Below are 26,741 nucleotides of genomic sequence, written 5' to 3' on the forward strand. Positions count from 1 at the left end.
CTCGCCAGTCCGGGAGCGTCACTAACACACCCCTCATGGAGAGTAGCGTGGCCGGCTCCCTGCAATCCCTGGCTAGCTCCATGATAGCTATCGATGCTCGCCTCCAGGCCCTGGAAGACTCGTCACAGGAGCTTCGACTTCCGTGGCACTCAGGTCAGGTACTAGTGTTAACGAAAATGTTTGCACTCACCCACAGAGGGTCGGGTTGTAACGGAATAGATGTAACAGCGTTACGTAATCAGAAATACAAAAAAATCATGTATATTCAGCGGGCGTTACATTTGAAAAACGAGTAATCTGAGTCAGTTACTTTCGTAAACCTGAAGTGAATACTTATTGGAACTATTGGTTGAGAAGTTTCCTCACAAAATGTAATATTCATTACCAGCAGAACCGTGTGCACACTGCACAGCGCCCGCAGCGTGTCTGTAAACGAGAGATGCAGCGTGTCTGTGAGGCCCCGCCCCCGCACGCAGATGAGAGAGAGAGAGAGAGAGTTCTCTTTCAAAATATATCGAAAGGTAGAAACGGAGATGGTTAGATAAAACGTGGAAGATAACGTTTACGTAGCATTTATTTATTGTCGAAATGATGACATTTATAACGGGATCAAATCAAAGTGAATGGCCTGCGAATGTATAGGGCAAGTGACTGAAAAAAAAGAAAAGAAGTTATTACATCGTTTCAGATAATAAATAATAATGATAATTCATTCTATTTAGGGGCGCCTTTCAAAGCACCCAAGGACACCTTACAATGCATAACATATTCCAAGGAAAGGTTTTAAGACTGTACAAGAATGCAGTATGGGTGAGTTTTAGTGGTGCAGATGAGAGCTGTCCAGAATGACACTAAGATGTCGTGTTGTGCTCTTGATAAAACAGTAAAATACGTGTCTCCCGTTCACCAAAACATACCCATCTGTCATGAAAAAGAAAGTATTCCAAAGAAAAAAGAAGAAGAAGAAGAAGGAAAGAAAAGAAAAGGAAAGAGAAGAAAGGAACCTGGAAGTATTCTAAAAGTAATCTGCCAAAAATCTGGCCCACCCTATATTTTTACAGGCCCACCCTAAAGTACATTTCTGCCTACGCTACTGTTTTTTTTTCCGAGCAACGTGACCAACAACCAATCACATGAATCTCTTGCCCCCGAGATACAAAGCAATAGCAATGTTAAAACGAAGTAAACTGGAGAAAAAAAACAAAAAAAAAAACCCTCCAACAGGCGAAAACCTACCAGCTTCACCCACTGTCTCTGCCACCTCCCTCCATGCCTCGCTCCTCTGGTTTGTATCCCGGTAGATGAACAGAGACCGATCATTCAGCACCGGGTGATTCACTACCGCTATAATGAATTTTCCCTCCATTTTTTGGAATATGAGGTAATGACCTGCGTAGTCTCTCCCAGCATACACGTGGTTTGACTGGCTAGCGCTTGTACTGGCAGATTTGCATAAACGGGATTTCATTGGCTGACTCTTCTGCCGAGGCGCCAACAAAATTGAACATTGCTCAACTTTTGAAGCGAGCAACGCCAGCAACGCTCCACGTCGCTTCCCAAAATACAGTCCTGCTAAAAATGACGTCACCCTATTCAAAGTGAATGGGCAGAAGCGTTGGAAGCTTTAACGCGCGCCACCGTGTGGACGGGCCGTCACAGTAGCTCTGCGCCAGAAACCTCGTGGAGGAAGAAAAAATAAATAAATAATAATAATAGGAATATCACCCCTTCACTCCCATTATCATCCCTCAGCTAACAGCTGCGCTATCTACTCACCCAGATTCCGTGTTCGTTGACTATCTCTGTCAGGGCTCTCCCAAGGCTTCAGGGTAGGGGTCCTCCCATCTCCCACAGTGACTTTCGTAGCAAGAAACTTACAGTCAGCCGCTAAAGAACCCAACATAGTTTCCCAGCTCATCGACAAAGAACTTCTCAAAGGATATATAATCTGCCTTTTAGCTCCTCCCCCTTCTCAGTGTTCCGTTCAAATCCCATCGGAATAAGCCACACGTAAATAAAAGGCTGATTTTCGATCTGTCCGCTCCCCGCTCCGGCCATTCAGCAGCGTCAATAGCATCATCCCTCCAGATCAGTTCTCCCTTCACCATGCCTCAGTGGATAATGCAATAAAGATGATCAAGTTCACAGGGCACGGAGCTCGGCTCTCCAAAGCGGACATTACCGATGCCTTCAACATCATCCCCATTCATCCGTCTCAGTGGAAATCGTTCGGTATTGTTACGAATGGGTGAAGCAGGTAGGACTCAAATGCAGAATAACGAAAAGCGAGCTTTATTAAATAAATTAAAGCTGTGGCAAAACAAGGCAGAATCCAAAAATATCCAACACCAACGAGCAGCACAAGGAACACCGACCGTGGAATGACATGGAGGGGAAACAATGAACCGACATGGAACACAGGGGAAGACTAGACTAAATGCACAGAAGGGTAATCACAGAACAAGACACAGCTGGGCAGGGGAGGAGAAACACAAGGACAACAGGTGAACACAATCGGGTAATCAGGGAGGGAAACAGACAGAAAGCAGACAGGCAGGAAACGGGGGTGAACACTTTACACAATAAAACCCAAAGACAAGAAAAACACCAACACAGACAAAACTACAAACGTGACATAACATGAGAATCGTGACAGGTATTAAGTAGGAGTTCAAACTCTATTTTCGCAGAAGCAGCCCCTGCATCTTCAATTCCTTCTCGGAAGCGCTCTGCTGGATCCTGCCGAATCCCGCTGAACATCGTCAGAATCCCTTCCGTCCTTCACCTACTGGACGACTCCTCCCCATAGACCCGCCACAGGACAGCTCAGGGATCTCACTGGCCAAGCTTAAACACTGCTTCAGGAGTTAGGTTTCCCTCTCTCCAAAGAGAAAATGTTAGGTCCCGACACACGCTTAGAGTTCTTAGGCATCATCCTCAACTCCATAGACATGAAGGCGTCTCTCCCCTCCGACAAATTGCAGCGCATCCGGGACATCACCAAGTCATACTGCGAGCAACAAGTCATCACAAAACAACAGTTGCTCTCCCTTCTCGGACACCTCAACTTCGCCATGCACGTCATCCCCCAGGGGCGCTCGTTCATCTCCCGCCTCCTGGACGCAGCATCAGCGGTCGACAAACTCCATGACTGCGTTTTCTTAGACGAAGGCTGCCGCTCAGACCTACGTTTCTGGTCCCTCCTGCTCGCCCACTGGAACGGAGTTACTTTCTTTTACGATGACCTCGTGCGTTCCTCTGACTCAATGAGGTTCTTCACGGATGCCGCCCCATCCGTGGGCTTTGGGGGTTTCTTCCAGGGAGAGTGGTTCGCAGGGTCATGGCCCCTGTCAATTTCTACCTCAAGCAAGTTCTCATTAAATCCGGAAATCACCTATATCATACCCGGGACATTCCTTCAGGATGGGTGCAGCCACCTCTGCTGCTAATCAAGGTCTCTCTACCTCATCCCTACAACAACTAGGACGGTGGTCCTCCTCCGCCTTCACAACCTACATTCGCCCAGACATCAGCGCCGTACTGGCTTCCCAAAGATCTCTCAGACCCTGACTATGGTATCTATGCATATAACTGGTGGTGGCTCATAAACACATTCACAAGTATACATGTCTCACTAAGGTACCTGATATTCAAACTGCATTCCCGTCCTAATTCCGCGGGCCCCGCCCACAGGGAATAATGTCTCGTCTCACGCTGCAACTACATGTAACGGGCTTCATCTCCGGCACACAGGTATTTCATTCCCAGGCCTTGCTCAAACGTATCAGTGTAAAATGTATTTCCTGCAGTCAGACGTGGACCCGGGCCACCGTACACCCCCGTGTCAGTTACAAAACAAAGGAAAGAAAGAAAGAGAAAAGAGTAAAGGAAAAGATATATATATATATATATAGGCTATATATATATATATATATATATATATAGCCTGCGAAGTCAGGCGTGGCGGAAGGCCACCGTACACTTCGGTGTCGTGGACGTTGGGCCACCGTTACAAAACGAAACCGCTCGCTCCTCGGCGTAGTCAAGCCCTGCTGGCCAGGCATGCGACCCGCAGGTCGTTTTCAGGTAAGACCGGCACTGATTTCGGCAGTCAGAGTCTCAGCATGACCCGTAAGCTCCGGCAGTGATTCCGGCACTATGTCGCTCATATACGTGTTAATCTATTATCTTTCCTTCCCAGATCACCAGTCACCCCACAAGGTAAGCAACTCAGTTCATCTCAGTATTTCATACTTCACTGGTTTTGGGGATTTCATCGGAGCGGTGCTTTCCCTCCTGAATGATTATCCTGCAAACCGGGGCCTAATCGCCAAACACCATTACATTCTCCTGTTGTATTATCATGGCAATCATTTCATTCATATGACGTGTAAACAATAAATATGTAATTCTTACATCACGTCTCTCCGGTTTGAACTGAAATTGGCTGCTTTCAAATTTGCATACTTTTTCTTTTCCCTCACAAAATCTTGAGAAAAATGACGTTCTCTTTACATTGCAGTAGGAAATTTGACCCTGATTGTTGGTCAGAATAGCCAGAAAAGCATCCTGGCATGCATACTATACAATGTGACCTGTATAGGACTTTGATGAACTATGTATTAAATACTTAATATACTGTGAATAAGTTCCTTGCACAACTCCACTTAAACAATCTGAATTCATTCAAGGTTAGCCCTGTTTGAAACAGCTGCACACAAGTAGATGTGTTCAATCCTGTTCAGCAGTTAGCATGCAGACAAACGTTTGTATTGCTTCAATTCACAAAACAACAGGATTAACCTTCATATTATTTATGTGTTCAGATTTTTAATCTCTCCATAATTCCATAGGGATATTCTTTCTCCCTGTCCCTATTCAAACACTGACTGCTTTCCTCTGCCTGAATTGGACACTAAAAGCATTACAATATAAATATAAAGATAACTCCACATATACACATTCATTCTACAAGAGGTGTCACTGTTGGCAGTATATCGGCAGACTAAATGTTTACACCCGCCATTTTTGAAAATCCCATTGCACCTGTACATCCCAAAGGTCCATTATTTATGTATGAGACCTACTCAGTGAGTGTCCTGTTTTTACCTAGTCATATACTTCCTATTTTCACATCCTGAAATACCTTTTTAAGAGAAGTATATGTGATATACGTCAAGTATATTGAATGTGGGGTAATGTGAATCCGAGATTTCAACAGTTTGTAAAGCCCAATCAAAAATAGCATAAAAAAAAAGTCTGTTCTCATCAGCTCACTTTAGAGAGCTCTAATAATTATTTAACATGACACAGATCAGATCACTGTGGCTTATCTGGCGGGAAAGATGCCCACACAAGCAGATCCAGATCATACAATTTATTCAACAACCAGAGACTCAAACTCCCCTGAAATCACCCCTAGGTTGTGCTGGGATTAATTCTCTACATGGTGCATAATAATGGAAGAATATAGAGATGCCATCATGCTCAACTAAAAATACATTTTGACCCTCAACAGAACAAAAGACAAATATCCTATGTTTGTCCTGGTTTTTATTTCTCCCTCTCTCTGTTTTACTATGATTGTTGTGTTGTATTTTGTTACATTATATCATTTTGTTTCATACGTATGTTGCAGGGTTTCCGTTAGCCGGTAATTACCGGTTTTTAGCTGGTAAAATTTATAAAAAACCGGTAAATTCAAAACCTGACAAAGTCAAAATGTCTGGTAATAATTAGGGAGGCTCCGATCGATCGGCCGCCGGTCATTATCGGCCGATATTCACTCTTAATAGTTTGATCGGTGCTCTCTATAAAGGCCGATCAGGAGAGCTGGATCTGATCGATATGGACATAAACGCGAGTGAAGTGTAACCGGACGAGAGAGAGAGATCAGATCAGCTGCTGAGTCTGACCGAGACACGCAGCTCTGTATAATCACCTGAAGCCCCGCCCTCTGTTTAGCGAGCTGCGGGAGCTGCATGAGAAACTGACGTGCTGTCAGGAGAGAGAGGGAGGGAGAGGGGAAAAGAGAGGATCCGTTTCTCCCGTGTTATTATTCAAAGTTGATGTAAACTTCTGAATAATGTACGTTATCTACTACAAGCAGTTTGTTTGAATGTAATAATTATGTTTGTTGTTTGTGGAATCATTTATTGAAAAATGAATCTGAATTTTTCGATAAATCGATCGAAGCAATATAAAAATGAGCCCCGTGAACTGAGTTTTAAACTGAAGCATATCTGCTCATAGTCCGGTAATTACCTGCTAACGGAAACTCTGCTACACAACTATTATTATTATTATTGAAATATGACCGGTAAGTTTCAAATTAGTCCGGTAAAATAAATTCTGCCCGGACATTTGACCGGCGAGAAAAATTCCTAGCGGAAACCCTGGTATGTTGTATGGTTGTATTTGAAATGTGTATGCATGAGTATAAATGTGCGGGTGCATGTGTTCACACAAATCATTGTCTTTTTTGATGTAAAATGATGTATAGACACATTTCTATGATTTATTATTAATGTAAATACTGCTTTAGTTCAACTGTTCAAACTGTCTAAAGGGCTACATTTTTCTTTAGCATACTCATATTTATTCATATTATTTCAAATGTCCATAACTGTCTATAGCATATTCACATTTATTTTGTCTATAGTACTCTCTATTTTTTATATATAGTGTATTTAATTTCTCTATTTCACTACTATTTCACTGTTTATAATGTGTATACCTACTTATAGTGATCATATTGTAAATACTTCTGTTTATATCTGCCAGGGGCATATATATATATATATATATATATTATACAATGAATAACACTGTAATTTCTGCTTGTTTTGCATTTAGTACCTGTACTAAAGTTGAATCTAATCTAATCAAATTTAAACTTTGAGCATGAATGTTAAAATATATAAAATATTTTCTTTTTTTTACGTATAATTGTTCAGATAAAGATAGTTAGTAGAATATTGATCTCCATTGTTAAAGGGAGGGAATGCTCATGATGACACGCATTTTTAAATAATTATCATCCGATAAAACAGACCAGTCTCTGCCAGTCTTTTTTTTCATTTTTTTATCCAATGACGTTATCAGTGATTTTAAACTGATTAATTACCGAAATAACATCAACCCTGTGGGCGGCGCCATTTTGACGAGTCACATGACTTATTTGACCGGAAGTGACGTGAACTATGCGTTTGGTGTCGAGGACAAATTCACGGATGTGCTTTGTTGATTGTTGTTTACTCTAGTTACTCTCTCAATTCTATAGAAATATGCCTCATTGTATCGCGAAACATTGCCACAATTCGGATAGGAACAATCCACGGAATGCTCGGTTCCATCTATTGCCAACGGGTAAGCGTAGGAAGTACGTTCGGAGGCAGTGGCTAGCGAAATGTGCTCTGCCTGAACCGAAAAATCCACAGGCGCATGTATGCAGCGAACATTTCAAGTTTCCGGACGACTACTCTGAGAGTATGATGAAACATAAAATGGGATTTATTAATCAACCATTACTTAATGGGGATGCAGTGCACTGCCAATGCCAGCCAGCGTAAGCACATTACTCAGCAGACTTTACTTATTGTTTACTACGTAAGGAAGCAGGAATTGCAGGACCCAGAGCGCACGGAGCACAGAGCGGACAGCAGATAACTGAATTGCAGTTTTATTGCTTATAGATTATCAGAACATTTCAAAGGGGACACAGTCACATTGGATATTAACCTATGGATTAACTATATCATCGTTTTTATCGTTGTAATGCCATTGAAGACCAGTTTAGACCAGACAAAGACCAAGGTAAGCCATGTTAGCCTAGCGCATGTTAGTACCTAGCGCCACTTGTTTTGATGTACGTTTTTGTTGATAACGTCGCGAGTTTGTATCTTTCAGTGTTGAGGTGGGCACTGTTAGATTCTGTGTCTTTACGATCATAAACGATGTGTTGGATGTGCAGCTAGGATAAGTAATAAGGGAGATAGGAGTGATTTTCGGTGCAGTAATAGGTAAGCATTTTTCGCTCGGGGCTAATTCAGAGGCTCACTGTTAGCATTGTGTGTTTTTTTTGAAGAAAAAAATGAAATAAATCAGTTAAATTAGTTTTTTTCCCGTTATATGGATATAAAATATTCATAGTTTATTAAATATTAAGGTTCCTTAGACGTTGTTTCCTGCAAATGACACGATTTCGGCCCCGGAACCGGGTCCGTGGGGCCTAAGAGGATAACAGAGTATGTTTTTTATTTTTTTTACAGTTGTATTTGGATGGAATGAATACCTATAGTGATAATTCAAAGTAAGTCCGCCTGGACTTTATTTTTCTAAACTTCTTCCTCGGCTGACGTGTCCGAACTCAAATACTCCGCCATGTTTTCGTCGTGTGTTTACAAAGTGAACGCATAGATGACGTCACGACCTAGTTTTTCGGATCATGTGACTACTGAAAATGGCCAAAATGGCGGCTGCCTGATAAAAAAGAGCTATAAAATCATTATTTACCGGGGAATATCTCTGATTTCTGTTCAGCAGTTAGCATGCAGACAAACGTTTGTATTGCTTCAATTCACAAAACAACAGGATTAACCTTTATATTATTTATGTGTTCAGACTTTTAATCTCTCCATAATTCCATAGGGATATTCTTTCTCCCTGTCCCTATTCAAACACTGACTGCTTTCCTCTGCCTGAATTGGACACTAAAAGCATTAAAATATAAATATAAAGATAACTCCACAACATACACATTCATTCTACAAGAGGTGTCACTGTTGGCAGTATATCGGCAGACTAAATATTTACACCCGCCATTTAAAAAAAAAAAAAAAAAAAGAAGTCTGTTCTCATCAGCTCACTTTAGAGAGCTCCAATAATTATATAACATGACACAGATCAGATCACTGTGGCTTATCTGGCGGGAAAGATGACCACACAAGCAGATCCAGATCATACAATTTATTCAACAACCAGAGACTCAAACTCCCCTGAAATCACCCCTAGGTTGTGCTGGGATTAATTCTCTGCATGGTGCATAATAATGGAAGAATATAGAGATGCCATCATGCTCAACCAAAAATACATTTTGACCCTCAACAGAACAAAAGACAAATATCCTATGTTTGTCCTGGTTTTTATTTCTCCCTCTCTCTGTTTTACTGTGATTGTTGTGTTGTATTTTGTTACATTATATCATTTTGTTTCATACGTATGTTGTATGGTTGTATTTGAAATGTGTATGCATGAGTATAAATGTGCGGGTGCATGTGTTCACACAAATCATTGTCTTTTTTGATGTAAAATGATGTATAGACACATTTCTATGATTTATTATTAATGTAAATACTGCTTTAGTTCAACTGTTCAAACTGTCTAAAGGGCTACATTTTTCTTTAGCATACTCATATTTATTCATATTATTTCAAATGTCCATAACTGTCTATAGCATATTCACATTTATTTTGTCTATAGTACTCTCTATTTTTTATATAGTGTATTTAATTTCTCTATTTCACTACTATTTCACTGTTTATAATGTGTATACCTACTTATAGTGATCATATTGTAAATACTTCTGTTTATATCTGCCAGGGGCATATATATATATATATATATATATATTATACAATGAATAACACTGTAATTTCTGCTTGTTTTGCATTTAGTACCTGTACTAAAGTTGAATCTAATCTAATCAAATTTAAACTTTGAGCATGAATGTTAAAATATATAAAATATTTTCTTTTTTTCATACGTATAATTGTTCAGATAAAGATAGTTAGTAGAATATTGATCTCCATTGTTAAAGGGAGGGAATGCTCATGATGACACGCATTTTTAAATAATTATCATCCGATAAAACAGACCAGTCTCTGCCAGTGTACGTGAACTATGCGTTTGGTGTCGAGGACAAATTCACGGATGTGCTTTGTTTGTTGTTTACTCTAGTTACTCTCTCAATTCTATAGAAATATGCCTCATTGTATCGCGAAACATTGCCACAATTCGGATAGGAACAATCCACGGAATGCTCGGTTCCATCTATTGCCAACGGGTAAGCGTAGGAAGTACGTTCGGAGGCAGTGGCTAGGGAAATGTGCTCGGCCTGAACCGAAAGATCCACAGGCGTATGTATGCAGCGAACATTTCAAGTTTCCGGACGACTACTCTGAGAGTATGATGAAACATAAAATGGGATTTATTAATCAACCATTACTTAATGGGGATGCAGTGCACTGCCAATGCCAGCCAGCGTAAGCACATTACTCAGCAGACTTTACTTATTGTTTACTACGTAAGGAAGCAGGAATTGCAGGACCCAGAGCGCACGGAGCACAGAGCGGACAGCAGATAACTGAATTGCAGTTTTATTGCTTATAGATTATCAGAACATTTCAAAGGGGACACAGTCACATTGGATATTAACCTATGGATTAACTATATCATCGTTTTTATCGTTGTAATGCCATTGAAGACCAGTTTAGACCAGACAAAGACCAAGGTAAGCCATGTTAGCCTAGCGCATGTTAGTACCTAGCGCCACTTGTTTTGATGTACGTTTTTGTTGCAACCTGATCTCACCAGAATGCATGACTCCACCACGACTCCTTAACACCACAATGCGTGGTGGAGTCACGAACTTTGTTACATTTGCGTGTCGGCACCACGCAAACAACCCCAATGTAAAGTGAATGAGGCTCCTTTGTCGTGGTGCACACACGCATTTCTACAACGTCCCGCAGTGAGCTTTTATTCTATACAACGTTTTTAAAATCTACTATATAGCTTGTAGTAACTCACGGGAGGCTTCTTTTATTTTATTTGTATTCATAATAATTTTTATTTTTCGTCAGAATGTAAAAATTACATTAGTTACGAATTTGTGTTCTCAAAAAACAGTGCATTGTGTGTAATGCAACTGTGATTTTTATTAAATTAGTTAGTTTTTAAGGAAGGCCAGAGCTTCAGCTGTGTCAAATAGATTGTTCCCTTCAGTTAACGTTATTTAAAAGATAATGATCATGTCCTCTGTATTGTATTACGAGCGTCCATTCCCATTGGATAACGGAGAATTTTACACCCGGAAGTAAGTAGCCTATTCTCCTTACTGTCGATTGATTTTACAGTGATATCTGCACTACTCATCGACTAAAAAACACCAAATTGTCCTTGTTAATTACACAACATTGATTGGTTTGAATTGTGTGCAATGCTTTTGTATTTTCCCCCTTCGATTCGGAGAAACAAATATTTTTTCGGAGTTTTAGGATGGCCGAAGACACTACACTACCCAGAATCCTCAGCTGTCGTTTGGGACTACACCATGTGCTTAGCTTGACAAACCCCGTGATCAGTCCTCAACCTCTGTGATTGGATGCGCAACGTTTACACAGAGCGTCCAAAAGGACTTTGAAATGGAATGAAACCCATCGACGGCACACTATTCAAAACAGGAATCGAACGTGTCCTACCCCCCTCCCCCCCTTAGGTCACAGGCTCCTCCAACAGTGCTACGCAATAAAACAGATACACAGAAAAAATAGTGAAATAGTGCAATAAGAGTCTATATACAAGTGATTGGAATATGATATATTAGATAAATAATTTCTAAGTAGCAGCCAGATGAATGTTATTTCTAAGTTCAGGTGTTTAATAGTCTTCTGGCCTGTGGGATGAAGCTGTCTCTGTGTCTGGTGGTTTTAGTCCGAATGCTGTGGTACCGCCTGCCAGACTGCAGCAGACAGAACCGTTTGTGGCTGGGGTGATGGTGGTCTTTTATAATCCTGAGGGCTTTCTTTAAGGTTAACCTGGTATTTTTACTCCACTACATTTATTTTAGTTACTTTACAGATTTGGATTAATGATGTGAAATATAAACAACCCTTAAATCAGACTTTAGTTACACCTGAATGAAATTCAGTGAAGGTGATTGTCAAGTGCCAACAATCAGGCGAGATATTTGATAGTTGGTGCTTGGCTAAATGAAATGCTTGCTGATACAATGGGCACTTGTAAATGTCTATAACTATGTATCCTGTAAATATAATGTATAATGTCCTTTATTGTTTTATGTTTCATGTGGAACCTATATGCTGCAGGTCTCCCTTGAAAAAGAGATCTATGATCTCAATGGGACCAATCTGGTTAAATAAAGGTTTGAAATGAAATGAAATTGAGAAGACTACATATTTATCTGCAGATCCGTTTAAAGCATATTCATTACTCGTTATTCTCTAACAGTTCATTAAAGACTGTATATAATTGCTATTTTGCACATCCCTTTCAAGATTTCAAGATTTTCTAAGGTTTATTGACATATCATATACACAATAGCGTAGTTATGCAATGAATGACAAACTTGGGTCACAGGTTCATCAACAGTGCATTACAAGACATCTATCAATGTGTGTATACTTCCACCATTACACTGTCGTATTCTGCACATTTCTTTAAATAAAGCCTTATTAGTTAGCACATCCTCCTATCAGGCACTAAACTGTTTTACTCTAGATATCATTTGAGTATCTTCTTGATATTTTCTATTCTACATTTATATAATTGACCTTCTACTTTCCCACTATTTTGTATGTACTCTTAATATTTGAATGTTTTCATAAAATATAACACATTCAAAAGTGCGTTACAAAAATGAAAGACATTAAGAAAAAGGCATTTTAAACAGTCATTAAAAAGCAACACAATCTTCCTGCATTGCAATTACTCTAAACGTGTAATAACGTGCTTTAACCAGTAGGTGGTTTGGGTTAAAAGCATAGGTTAAAAGGCTGTCAAGTTTACAGTGTTAACACAATAAAATATACTGCTGTTTCCGGTTTAGTTTACGACGAATATTATTTTGTTATTGTTTTGATATTTGTAACACAAAAGCGATGGAAAAAAACCATAGCAACCAAAAAAAGATGGTCTTAACATGACCCAGTCGTCTAGTAGTTAATAAAAAACAATAATATCAAAACAAAATATTACTACTAACTTTATTGTGAAATTAAAACAGAACGGTAAAAGAATAGTTTCCTGTGTATTCTGATGCCCGATCTCTGTAGATAAATAAAGAACTAAGACAGATGTGTAATATTTAATGCAGCCAAACCATTTATTACAATGCATTCATGTGATGACTATCAAAGAGTAAAGCAAGCACTGCTGAATAAAGTATGATTTTCTCTTTTACGAAACGTGTTTTGTCATATGGAATGCAGTTGGAGGTCAACCAATCAAAGAGCTTGAGGGCTGATCACGGGGTTCATGGTGTAGTCCCAAACGATAGCTGAGGATTCTGGGTAGTGTAGTGTCTACTGCCGTCCAAAAACTCCGAAAAAAAATGTGTTTCTCCGAATCGAAGGGGGAAAATACAAAAGCATTGTACACAATTCAAACCAATCAATGTTGTGTAATTAACAAGGACAATTTGGTGTTTTTTAGTCGATGAGTAGTGCAGATATCACTGTAAAATCAATCGACAGTAAGGAGAATAGGCTACTTACTTCCGGGTGTAAAATTCTCCGTTATCCAATGGGAATGGACGCTCGTAATTCAAGACATGATCATTATCTTTTAAATAACGTTAACTAAAGGGAACAATCTATTTGACACAGCTGAAGCTCTGGCCTTCCTTAAAAACAAACTAATTTAATAAAATTAACAGTTGCATTACACACAATGCACTGTTTTTTGAGAACACAAATTCGTAACTAATGCAACATAATACATTCTGACGAAAAATAAAAATTACATTATATTCCGATTTGATCATGTCCCCTTTATTGTATTACGGAGAGCAATGTGAGCGTCCATTCCCATTGGATAACGCAGGATTTTACACCCGGAAGTAAGTATTCTCTTTACTGTCGATTGATTTTACAGTGATATCTGCACGACTCATCAACTCAAAAACACCAGATTATCCTTGTTGATTACACAACATTGGTTGGTTTAAATTGTGTACAATGCTTTTGTAATTTCCCCCTTCGATTCGGAGAAACAAATATTTGTTCAGTTTAGGATGGCCGAAGACACTACACTACCCAGAATCCTCAGCAATTGTCTGCGTTGCCTCAAGCTCTGTGATTGGTTGACTGCATTCCATATGAAAAAAACGTTTCGTAAAAGATAAATCATACTTTATTCAGCAGTGCTTGCTTTACTCTTTGAAAGTCATCACATGAATGCATTGTAATAAATGGTTTGGCTGCATTAAATATTACACATCTGTCGTAGTTCTGTATTTGTATTTATCTACAGAGATCTGGCTCAGAATAGACCGGAAACTATTCTTTTACCGTTCTGTTTTAATTTCACAATAAAGTTAGTAGTAATAATTTGTTTTGATATTATTGTTTTTTATTAACTACTCATGTTAAGACCATCTTTTCTGTGTTGCTGTGGGGTTTTTCCATCGCTTTTGTGTTACAAATATCAAAACAATAACTAAATATATCCGTCGTAAACTAAACCAGAAACAGCAGTATATTTTATTTTGTTAACACTGTAAATTTGACAGATTTTTAACCCAAACCACCTACTGGTTAAAGCATGTTATTACACGTTTAGAGTAATATTGAAATCTTGAAAAGGGATGTCCAAAATAGCAATTATATACAGTTTTTAATTAACTATTTGTAGAGAATAACGAGTAATATATATACTTTATAGGGATCTGCAGTTAAATATTTAGTCTTCTCAAGCACCAACAATCATTACATTACATTACATTGCATTTAGCTGACGCTTATCCAAAGCGAATTACAATAAGTGCGTTCGACCAACAAAATACAACCTTGAAGAAAACAGAATCATAAAGTACATCAGGCTTCATAGAGCAAAAACATTTCAAGTGCTACTCAACTGGCTTTAGATAAGCCAGTCCTCCAATCAAATATCTCTCCTGATTGTTGGCACTTGACAATCACCTTCCCTGAATTTTACTCAGGTGTAACTAAAGTCTGCTTTAAGGGTTGTTTATATTTCACATCATTAATCAGAATTTGTAAAGTAACTAAAATAAATGTAGTGGAGTAAAAATACCTGGTTAACCTTAAAGAAAGCCCTCAGGATTATAAAAGACCCCCATCACCCCAGCCACAAACTGTTCTGTCTGCTGCCATCTGGCACAACAGCCGCATTCTAGGAGAGGATGTGGCTGTTGTGGAGGACTACAGTACCTGGGAGTGCACTTATGGGCTGAACTGGAGGATCAACACTGACACTGTGTACAAGAAGGGGATGAGCAGACTCTATTTTCTGAGGAAGCTGAGATTCTTCCACGTGTGCAGCAAGATGCTGGATATCTTCAAGTCTGTTGTGGCCAGTGCACTCTTCTTTGCTGCGGTCTGCTGGGGGGGGGCAGCATCAGAGCCGGTGACACCAGCAGGATCAATAAAGTGATCCGGAAAGCTGGGTCTGTCATCAGCATCAAGCTGGACCCCTTTGAAGCTGTGGTGGAGAGGAGGACACTGAACAGGCTGTTGTCCATGATGGATAACCCACCCATCCTCTCCACCTGCAGCTGGACAGTCAACGGAGCTCCTTCTCCAACAGACTGCTGCAGCTCCGCTGTCACAAGGACCGATACAGGAACACATTCCTGCCCACTGCAATAACTCTGTACAACAAATCACCTCTGGCTGGAAGAGAACTCTCTGCTCCATAGTTTCTCTAATACAACCTCGCTGTACATTGTACACATATATAATCTGTTCAATATTTGATATTCCATATTCCATTGTCATATATTTTTGAATATGTATATTTGCATATATAATATCTACATGTATATTTTCTATTTCAACACGTATATTTTCTATTTTCTTTTATTTTCTTTCTATTCTTGTTTATTTGTGGTTTTGTTTTTATTGTAAAATGCCTTGTCTTTTATGCTGCTGCAACAAAAACAATGTCTCAAATTGGGATCAATAAAGTACCATCTTATCTTATCTTATCTTACATCCGGACCAAAACCACCAGACTCAGGGACAGTTTCATCCCACAGGCCATAAGACTATTAAACACCTGAACTTTGAAATAACATCCATAACATTCATCTGGCTGCTACTTAGAAATGATTTGTCTAATATATCATATTCCAATCACTTGTATAGACTCTTATTGCACTATTTCACTTTTTTTCTTTTTGTATTGACTTGCACTATTTTTTCTGTGTATCTGTTTTATTGTGTTGCACTGTTGGAGGAGCCTGTGACCTAAGGGGGGGGGGGGAGGAGACGTTGGGTTTAATTCCATTTCAAAATGCTGTTTGTTGCTCAGCGTAAACTTCAACATTGTCAAGCAAAGCACATGGTGTAGTCCCAAACGATAGCTGAGGATTCTGGGTAGTGTAGTGTCTTCGGCCATCCTAAACTGAACAAATGTTTGTTTCTCCGAATCGAAGGGGAAAATTACAAAAGAATTGTACACAATTTAAACCAATCAATGTTGTGTAATCAACAAGGATAATCTGGTGTTTTTTAGTTGATGAGTAGTGCAGATAGCACTGTAAAATCAATCGACAGAGAATACTTACTTCCGGGTGTAAAATCCTGCGTTATCCAATGGGAATGGATGCTCACATTGCTCTCCGTAATACAATAAAGGGGACATGATCAAATCGGAATATAATGTTCTTTTAAAAAACGTTAACTAAAGGGAACAATCTATTTGACACAGCTGAAGCTCTGGCCTTCCTTAAAAACAAACTAATTTAATACAAATCACAGTTGTATTACACACAATGCACTGTTTTTTGAGAACAAAAATTCGTAACTAATGCACTATAATACATTCTGTCGAAAAATAAAAATTATTATGAATACAAATAAAATAAAAGAAGCCTCCCGTGAGTTACTACAAGCTATAAAGTAGATTTTAAAAACGTTGTATAGAATAAAAGCTCACTGCGGGACGTTGTGTGCACCACGACAAAGGAGCCTCATTCACTTTACATTGGGGTTGTTTGCGTGGTGCAGACACGTAAATGTAACAAAGTTCGTGACACCACCACGCAATGCGGTGTTAAGGAGTCGTGGTGGAGTCACGCATTCTGGTGAGATCAGGTTGGTAAAATGCCACTGGCCCTCTGTTCATATTTGGTTTATTAAAATAATGATAGTGTGGTCATTGTTAAAAAATGTCTGCTATTTTTATGAGTATTATTATTTGTATAATGCGCTTTCTGCCTTCCTGTCATTAGGAGTTAGACATGTAATGGCTATGTAATTGATTTGATTAGAACCTTCATTATCCTAAACTGGAGGGACATTTCGCCAATACCTTTATATTGTCTACTCTTCACTTACTTGTCAGCATAGGTCGGCATTGATGTACAGAGCCGACAGAAGACCTTGTTTATATTGGCATCATATTGAGAGGTGACGCGTCCTAAAACCAGGAAGTAGCTGCTGGTTCCCTCGACAAAAAGCAATGGGATTTCTCCACAGGGTTTTGGAAAATAGCTGGAAATAAGGTCTGTGGAAAACAAACCTATTTGATAAATGCACGTTTTGTTCAGCCGGATAATCTCCACATGTCTACCCTACTTTTATAATTTCCGAATCATAAATCTAATCGATAGCGATATCTAAGCGCTTGGCCGGTTACCGCTGGTATTAAAAACATTTTGGCGAATGGTTAGGTGGCGCGATAGTCTTTAGTGAAGGAGCACACTCACAGGAGCCTGCTCGCGCTGCGCTCCGCAGCAAACAGCAGTTTGCTTTTCACCCAACAACGACAACCGACTCACGGAACGCTATGTTGTAGCGTTGATAAACGAAACAATTTAACTAAATTGCTAGTCAAAATACCAATACCACAGGACAATTTTTTTAAGGCAATATTTTTAGTGGCCCGAGCGCGGGCAAGTGGAAAGTACGTTATGCTGGCCTGGAGTGTCTTAATAGTGCTTCAGGGCCAGCGGGCCATTTAATGTCGAGCCCTGCCGGTTACCGGCCGGCCCACATCGTCCGACCCACTTCAATACCGGCCCATCGGGATTCGTCCCGAACGTCCCGATGGCCCGTCCGCCCCTGTCTACACCCCTGGCCGAAATGTCCTTAAAATGAAGTCCGAGTTCGACATTTTAATTCATGTCCTGCCAACACTGGCAGGACAGAAGGCGACACGCCCTTTCTAAGCCGTGTCCCTCACTCACTCCTCACATCCCAAGCTGCATCCCCAACAAGTGTATTATGTTGTTAAATCGTTTCAGATGTGATGTTTCAGTTGTGCTCTTGATAAGCCATTAAAACAGTAAAAACACGTTCAGTTTCCTTTTGCTTTTTGTGTCTCCTGTTCACCAAAACATACCCATTTTAGATGGAAAAAGGAAGTAATCCAAAAGTAATCTAAAAGTAATCTGATTACGTTACTTTTTAAAGACACGTAACTGTAACTGTATTCGGATTACTTTCAGAGCCATGTAATCAGTAATCAGTAACTGATTACATTTACAAAGTAACCCTCCCAACCCTGGTGATAATTCAAAGTAAGTCCGCCTGGACTTTATTTTTCTAAACTTCTTCCTCGGCTGACGAGTCCGAACTCAAATACTCTGCCATGTTTTCGTCGTGTGTTTACAAAGTGAACGCATAGATGACGTCACGACCTAGTTTTTCGGATCATGTGACTACTGAAAATGGCCAAAATGGCAGCTGCCTGACGGAATATACAGGTTTTGATAAAAAAGAGCTATAAAATCATTATTTACCAGGGAATATCTCTGATTTCTTCAGGGTATGGTTTAAACATAATGTTTAACTAAATACTGAAGTTTTGATTAACTATCTAGACTGGAGCCTTCCTTTAAGTAAGTATAATGTGTTTAATAACATATTGAGCTGAGGTGCCCCTTTAAAATAGGTCCCTCCCTATCAGCCATGCGCATGCGCAGTCTTGTTATGAGTCACGTGAAAGCGTGGTCTCGTTCCCTGACAGCAGATACAGCGCGGTGAGTTTTTGTTCAGTGTTTTCATGTTGCTCCGACTCTCTTCGTCAGCCAGCTTCTCAGACCCAGGAGATTTAACACCGACAGAGTTTCCTGTGTACCAAAGGTTCCTCAAAGCGAGAGTTAGGAGAGTAAACACGGCCATAAAGCAGCACTGCTGCTGCAGGAAGTGTGCGACTCAGCTAAAACTTCTGTTAACAATACATTTGTCCTACTACAGTCTTTTCACAAAACATGCAACTACAGTCAGGACAAACATACCGCAGCACTAGGCTCAGCGATAGCTCCATAACACATTATTCTGTCACTTTACCTCCCTGCTTAGTGTATATATTTATCAATTCTCATAATGCTTATACATTTACTAGATTTCAGTTAAAATCTCATAATTCAAAGATTCAAGATACAAATGATTTAGTTTCATATGCACGTCAATCACCATGCACTGCACATAAATAAAATGATGAATACTTACTGTTAATGTTGTGTTAGATAGAGGTACTCTAGATAGGCTATATCTTTCACAGTTGATATCATATGTCGTATACTCTTTATGTTTGTTTTTGTATTTTATTTTTAATTCACATGCAATGCCTTTTTTAAATGCTGCTGTGACAAAACAAGTTCCCAAATAGCGATCAATAAAGTACATATAATATAATGTCATTTAAAGATGCAGTAATGAAATGCAGGAATCTCTCTCGCTCTCGCTCGCTCATATTAATACTTATTAATTCTCATTATGCATTTTCATTTACTTCACGCCATTGAGTTTATTCATTGACAAACTATCTTCCACGCATTTATTATACTTCATTATATATTTTATTTCTTTTTATTTCAACCCAATATTTTAAATTTCCCTATATTATGTCTTGAATGTTCATTACGCCTTTTCTGATATTCTTTCCAAAAAAAACTATTATGAGCATTGTTGGAGTGAGCCTCAGATCATGGCTAATCACTGCTTCAGTGTAATCTGTGTGGATGATAAGAAAGACCTTAGGATGTTTGCATTAATGTAGCTGTAAAGCTTATCATTAATATCCTCACTTCATTCATGCTGCTTCAGATTTAGGGAACACGTTTATAATACTGACTGCAGGAATCTATTGGTGCTTTAAAGCATACAGATATAAAGCAGTTCCCTTTGTCGCCAAAATTTCACATCTAAATAATTATAACGTTATATTATTTTGTATTGCTTTTGCTATAAGGATAAAGACCCATACATAATTGGCAAACTACGTAAAACACAAGTTATATTTTTGGATGGATAAAGTGTTTCGGCTCACTAATTTAACTATTACTGGTAAACAAATCTAATGCTAAGCTAGTTTCTTTTTTACTTTAAGCTTGTTTTTAATACTGCTGCTGCTCAGCTGAGGCCACAAATATGATTTTTCGTACAGCGTTTCTGAAATTACAAATGAATTCCGTATTAAGCCATGATTAATAATCACTTAATGTATACGTTTTATTGCTAAAACAGTAGCATGAGGCTGTTTTTCTTCATTTTTATACAAACAGCAGCTTAACGAACCTAGCAGATGATTTTAATATACACAAGCGGTGCTTAATAAAAGGATTCATGAGGGATATTTGATGAATGTGCTTTCATTAGCTATATATATACTATATATTGCCATTCATCACCGCAGACTAATCAAGACATTAAACAGAAATACGTTCTCCTGCCCAGTGTTGTCATCTAAATCATGTGCAGCTATGGGTTCATTTGATTCTGACTGTAAATGATTTGTATGTCATGAATAAGAAATGGCTCGATAATGACTTGAATTGTTGAAAATATATTTTGGTAAACTGTAATGGTCGAGTAAAAAGTCTAAACATCACATACTGACCTGAATTCTGACTCCTGTTGGTCAACAAACACAAAGTTGTTTTCTGTTGATAGCACGCTTTTCCTTTTCAAGTTCTCCAGAAACCTGAATGAAATAAGAGATGCAAGGATTAGCAGACTTATCCATTAGGTATTCTGATAATGGATTCATCGTTATAGTAATTTTATTAAAACATACTGTTTTCAGCTTCTCAAATATGAACATGCCCCCCCAGTTTAATGTTCATGTCACATTAAACTGGAGATATTAGTGTTTTGTACTGAACAACCCCTGCTGTGGGATGAATAAAGCATTTCTGATTTTGATGTCTAATAGATTTTGTAAATAAAATAAAGGGCAGGTTAAATGATAATGAAAATGATTGTTAGATGCAAGCCTAGAATAAAGTCTTTCTCCATGGGATCAGTATTGTTTCTACTTTTTAGAATAAAAAAACGTTTTAGAAACATATTGGTTTATCTGAAGAATACAGCGACAACATATTTTATCTCTTGAACCCTCATTTATTTGTAATATGATAATGTTGTTGAATAATTCAGTGTGGGGCATATAATGTTGTTTTTAAGTTTTATGAGAGCGGACTGTGTGTCGTGTTACTGATGTTAAATCTCATGTTATTCTGGGTGAAGCTGTGGCCTGGCCAGTACTTACAGTCCGCCCTGCTGCCCGAGGGCGTCACATCGTAATGAGGGAACATGAGTAATTCAACAGCACTCATGCATGTAGAGAAGAATGAAGGGTTGCAGCGCTCGACTGCATTATAATTCACTTGAAAGGTTCTGATTTCTGTGACCGAAGATTGACTCTACCTGTAAGCAGGTCATACAGTAGGCACACTGAACGTTTCTAGCTCATATAGGGCTGCAGCCTTTCATTATTTAAATTATGTATTCTACAAATGATTTAATCAATTGATGTGTTTTTATTTATTAAAGAGAAATAGTACATTTACAAAAGAGAAAAGAAGATGGGTCTCCTTAAATCAGCAATTAATTTGTTTTCCTTTTTAGAAAAATCTAATATTTGTATAAGGCAACTTGCTCAATGTGCGCTCTCGCTGCGTGACTGGTGCCACGTGAGTCATCCAAATGGATTCAATCATATGGTACAAAACCCACTATATTAGCTATGTAGGAATCATGAGAACAACTTATTAAACAAATAACCAAACTGAGGACAATAACTGTTCTGGGACTTCTGATGACAGCCATATTGTGAGTTTGTGGAGAGGATGAACAAAGATTGGTTGTAGTATCTCAAACCTTATTTCTTGTCTCCTTCAACAGGTGTGCAGGATGAGCTCAGGCAATGGGGCGAGGAGGAAAGTCGGGAAGCAGAATTTCAACAACACGGTGGCGTTTGACCCTGAAACCCTGGCTGAGGTTCAGGGTCTTTTCAGTAAAGTAAGAAGCTATGTGAAACCTGCCAGTGGGGAGTGGGGCCTCCCCGACCCAAACGTGGCTCTAAGACAACCTGCGGAGCAGCACTGCCGCCTGCAGGCCCTGAAGGCATCGCTGAACGACGTGAAGAACCAGCTCAGTGACAAGAACGTCCAGGTATGGCATCAGCACACCAACTCCACCAACCGAGCGGGGACGGTGATCTCCGCCGTGCGCTCTGCGGCCAACGCAGAGATCTGCACTCAGGCCTGGTGCAAGTTCTCCGAGATCCTCGGGAGCTTTCGACTTCTCCCAGAGGAGGCCCTTCAGAACGGAGAGCTGAACACGGTCCATCTGTGTGAAGCTCCAGGGGCTTTCATAACCTCTCTGAACCACTACACCAAAACCAGCGAGTCCACGCGTTACTGTGACTGGAGCTGGGCCGCCAACACTCTCAACCCGTACCACGAGGCCAACGGCGGCAGCACCACCATCGCGGATGATCGGTTGATTGCCAACACTCTGCCCTGGTGGTTCTTCGGCTCTGACAACACGGGCAACATTATGATCCAGAAACATTTGCTGGAGCTGCAGGCGTTTGTGGCTAACATGCGTACAGTGGACGTGGTGACGGCAGATGGTAGCTTCGACTGTCAGGAGAAGCCTGATGAGCAGGAGGCGCTGGTGGCGTCGCTGCACTACTGCGAGGTCACAGCTGCACTGCTACTACTGAGCCCCGGGGGCTCCTTCGTGCTCAAGATGTTCACCCTGTATGAGCACTCCTCCGTCTGCCTCCTCTACCTGCTGAACTGCTGTTTCCGCTCCGTCAACGTCTTCAAACCTGCCACCAGCAAGTCGGGAAACTCTGAGGTTTATGTGGTGTGTCTGGACTATGAGGGCAAGGAAGCCGTGAGGCCTCTGCTCTCCAAACTGATCCGTAACTACGGCCCACAGCTGGCGGACCGAGAGGCACTTTTCCCAAACTCGCACCTCCCAGAGTCGTTTTTGAAGCAGCATGAAGAAGTGTGCTCGTACTTCACCAGGCTGCAGGTGGAGACGATCACAGAAAACCTGCAACTGTTTGGAGGAATGAGCAGCGAGCAGAGGCAGCGGCTCGACTTCATCAGAGACGGAACCGCTCAGGAGTATCTGCAGCGCTTCCAGGTAGGATGTGTGTAGAGTCAATGGGCTGAAGTTCAATCCTGTTATGTTATCAGCAGAGGGATTTTTCCAAGTTGTCCATGAAGTGTATAAGTTAATCTTTCTTTTTGTCCCCTTCCTAAAATTGAAATGTAAGATCTTCTTTGGTCAAATTGAATCCTATTCTTCCCAATGAGAAATATGGCCAGGACAACTGCTAGAGTCCATGAATCTTCATGAATGTGAACTAAGGCAGAGCAAATATTCAGCTTTTTATCTGAATCACAATTTTAATATCCAAATCTTTAAAAAGATGTTCAGGCCCAAAACAATATACACTTCACTCTTTGAGTGTCCCCAGATCCCTGCACAAATTATAATACATGAACCCTTTTTTTTACCATCATTTGAATAATGATGCTAATCTTGACTTCTATTACAGTCAAAATAATGATATGTTCTATTTCACGCAGTAATTGTTAGTGATTGGGCAGCGGCTTCCAAAGCATTAGAAGCTTTATAAAAGTCTGAAACGTGATGAACTGAGTCTCTCTCTGTGTGTAGGTGAGCTACCTCCAGCGGAGTCGATGGGTCTCTCGGAACACGGTGAGTCCCGCGTGCTGCAGCGTCTCAGCGGGACGGCCTCTGGGACAGAAGAAGCAAACAGGCTCCTTCAACGAGCGCAGGGAGTTGCAGACCTTGAGCTGGAGGGAACGCGTCGAGAGGGGTTGCCATGCCGCCTCGATACAGAAACACTGCGCCGAGACCAGAGGGACCGGCTGCGTGCTGCAAGGACCCCGGTCCGAGTGTCACGTGGACTCATGGTACGTTATCGCCGGGGCTGCTCTGCCTGCAGTGAGAAACTCTGCGTTCTGTGAAGGAGGGCTGCTGAACCACCTGAATGACGCTCTGACGGACACAGCAGCGGACTGGACTCCTCGCTGTCACTCTTGCCATGACGCTTGCTGGGCCTCCATCATGGCCGACGTTGCAGGTCTTTGCGTCTCAAAAGCAGGGGACAATAAGCAGAGACAGTGCCTGGTGTTTGGCAGCCAATCAGCGTGGGGGGCTGGTGAAAGCCAACATGGGGATTTAGTTTTAACATTTTCTGCAGAGCCCTCAGCTCCTCACAGAGATCTGGTGGCGCTGCACGACGGGGAGCCGCGGTACCAGCAGCAGCTCTTAGCGTGCGTGGTGTGTTCCCTGCAGACCCTCACCTCGGGGGACGCCCTGCTGCTGCCCGTGTTCTCTGCCCTCACCCGAGTCACCGCAGCTGTCGTGCTCTGCCTGCATGTGTGTTTTAGCTCTGTCTCGTTCAGGTGTCCCTCACCTTCGGGGATTACTGGGGCAGTTCTTGTGTGTGTTGGCTTCTGCCCTGAAGCTGCTGCACGGATACTTCCTGTTCTCAGCGACGTCCACAGCTGCATGAGTCAGGGGTTGAGAGAAGAGGAGGGTGACAATGTGCCGCCTGGGTGTGACAGTCAGGTGCTGCAGTTTGTTCCCATGGAGGAGATGCTCACAGGAGGACTGACTGACTTCTTGCGGACCATGAACTCTGAAATCATCCAACAGAAGCTGCATCTGCTCATGCAATCATAGTGCAGTTTAGTGAGCTGTGACGCCCTTCATCGCTTCACAAGCTGTCTCATTATGTCTGTGTTATTCTCCTTGAATCAGCACACTGTTCAGCTGCATGTCCCTCCAGCAGTTAATCACTGAATCACTTCTGTATGCCAATATAAAAAGACTACAACACTGATTAGGCATTGCACTGCGAACACATTTCAGGCTCAAAATGAACACATTTACAGAGCGGATCAAATCAATGCAGCAAAACCCCAGATATTATCTGTTTTTCTCCATTTATTCTTCCTAAATTATTATTAAGTACATTTGTTAGTATATATTCCTACTTTCACAATTCATGAATAATACGTTATTTCATAATGCCTTTTGTACTTTGTATTTAAAAATGTTTTGGGTTCTACAAGGGTTTACATTTCTGAAAATATGTAATAATTTGTAATAGTGACACTTGAAGTACATAATATGCGCTGATATCATTGATATGATACAATCATCTTATATTTATCCACCACACGTATCAGTTGGGCTTTAATGCAGAAGTCCAAACTGTGAAGTTAAATAAGGTAGACCTTCACTTTGCCAGCAAAGTCTCTCAAATCTTTTATTATCTCAGTTTCAACTAAATCCAAGTCTGCTAAAGCCTTTACTCATCCTGCAGGCGAGAACAACATTGTCTCATGATACAAATTTGCAGTGCATGAAAATTCAAATTACTTTCAGCACTTGATCAGCAGAACTCATCCGTGACTGAATCCTTGAGGGGATTTGAGGGAGGAGTGAGCAAACGACAGTCCAACCCGCAGCAGCAAGCCTCCTGTCAGTCACAGATGGTTTGCGCTGAAATCCACCTCGCAGAGAGCCGCCATGCAGTTTTACCCAACGAGCCCGTTGTGTTTTACAAAACATTGTTTTATCCCAGGATGTTCGTGATCGTTTTGTGTTTTTGCCATCATGCAACATACAGGGGACTTCCTGTTAAACAAATAATGTCTATCTTTTGTTTCCAGTGAGAACACAAACATATTTCCACATATGAAATATGACAGTCACTGAAATGTTTTATCCTGCATGAGCAACTCACTCAGGGGCTTTAAAGAAAATAAACAATATCAGAATATTCGCTTCACTAAATGCACATGTTTACATTTTTAGGGTTCTTCTGGTTTATAATATAACAACGTTGTTACTGAGGAGTTTATTTTCCAACTAAAACAATAAAAATGTACACTGACAAATGACATGAAGTCTGGGTGTTCGTTCACTGATACTGCTCGAGTGTCTTCTGATCAGAAACAAAACTGTTGTTTCTCTCCGTCCTGTCAGACTGTGATGTTTATTACACACTAGAGGAGATGAACACTGGAGTGACAGCTCTGCTATTCTTAGATCCTGTGCAGATGCACTTCTCATGCAGCTGCACTTAGACTTGTATCGATCTGACACTATTTTCAAGTCATTCCTGGATTCTGGGCACTGGATGTGAGCACTGGATGTGGGCACTGGATGTGAGCACTGGATGTGAGCACCGAGAGGCACCAGGGGACGATTTATCTTCTACGATCATCTCAGGACTTTCCAGACACAGTTTGTCAGGCTCGGCTCCGTGGTGTCAGATATAACTCAGCTTTTAGGGTGAGGGTTAGTTTGAACTATGTCCACCTCCGGCTGCTTATACAGAAACCTGCTGCTACCATATTAATGCTTTAGTATTCGATATGAAATTGTCTTCTATAATAATATAACAGTCAGAGGGCCAACACTAAAATGTTTACTTTAATCGTTTAACTACGGTTTGCTGCACAGTTG

The 26,741-nt window shown here is 40.5% G+C and overlaps 1 protein-coding gene across 3 annotated transcripts; it reads left to right on the forward strand.

The window, feature by feature from the left end:
* Nucleotides 1-26,179, forward strand: cmtr2 (cap methyltransferase 2). 3 transcript variants are annotated; one of them, XM_034102880.2, is made up of 3 exons: nucleotides 1-153; nucleotides 22,116-23,372; nucleotides 23,913-26,179. In XM_034102880.2, the coding sequence occupies exons 1-3, from the start codon at nucleotides 94-96 to the stop codon at nucleotides 24,945-24,947; spliced, it is 2,352 nt and encodes a 783-aa protein (XP_033958771.2). In that variant the 5' UTR covers nucleotides 1-93; the 3' UTR covers nucleotides 24,948-26,179. The 3 variants fall into 3 exon arrangements, with proteins under 3 accessions (XP_033958771.2, XP_033958762.2, XP_033958752.1); XM_034102871.2 differs by lacking the exon at nucleotides 1-153 and adding an exon at nucleotides 3,997-4,221; XM_034102861.1 differs by lacking the exon at nucleotides 1-153 and adding an exon at nucleotides 18,905-18,967.
* Nucleotides 26,180-26,741: the final 562 nt, after the last annotated feature.

This window comes from Pseudochaenichthys georgianus, chromosome 3 (genome assembly GCF_902827115.2).
Source record: "Pseudochaenichthys georgianus chromosome 3, fPseGeo1.2, whole genome shotgun sequence".
Lineage (NCBI taxonomy): Eukaryota > Metazoa > Chordata > Actinopteri > Perciformes > Channichthyidae > Pseudochaenichthys > Pseudochaenichthys georgianus.

What these genes read in the sequence shown, in the direction of transcription:
- cmtr2 (XM_034102871.2), top strand. Translation starts at nt 4,159, where the DNA reads ATGTCGCTCATATACGTGTTAATCTATTATCTTTCCTTCCCAGATCAC. An exon ending in ATCACCAGTCACCCCACAAG is followed by an intron (nt 4,222 to 22,115) that starts GTAAGCAACTCA and finishes CTCCTTCAACAG; the next exon opens with GTGTGCAGGATGAGCTCAGG. An exon ending in AGTATCTGCAGCGCTTCCAG is followed by an intron (nt 23,373 to 23,912) that starts GTAGGATGTGTG and finishes CTCTGTGTGTAG; the next exon opens with GTGAGCTACCTCCAGCGGAG.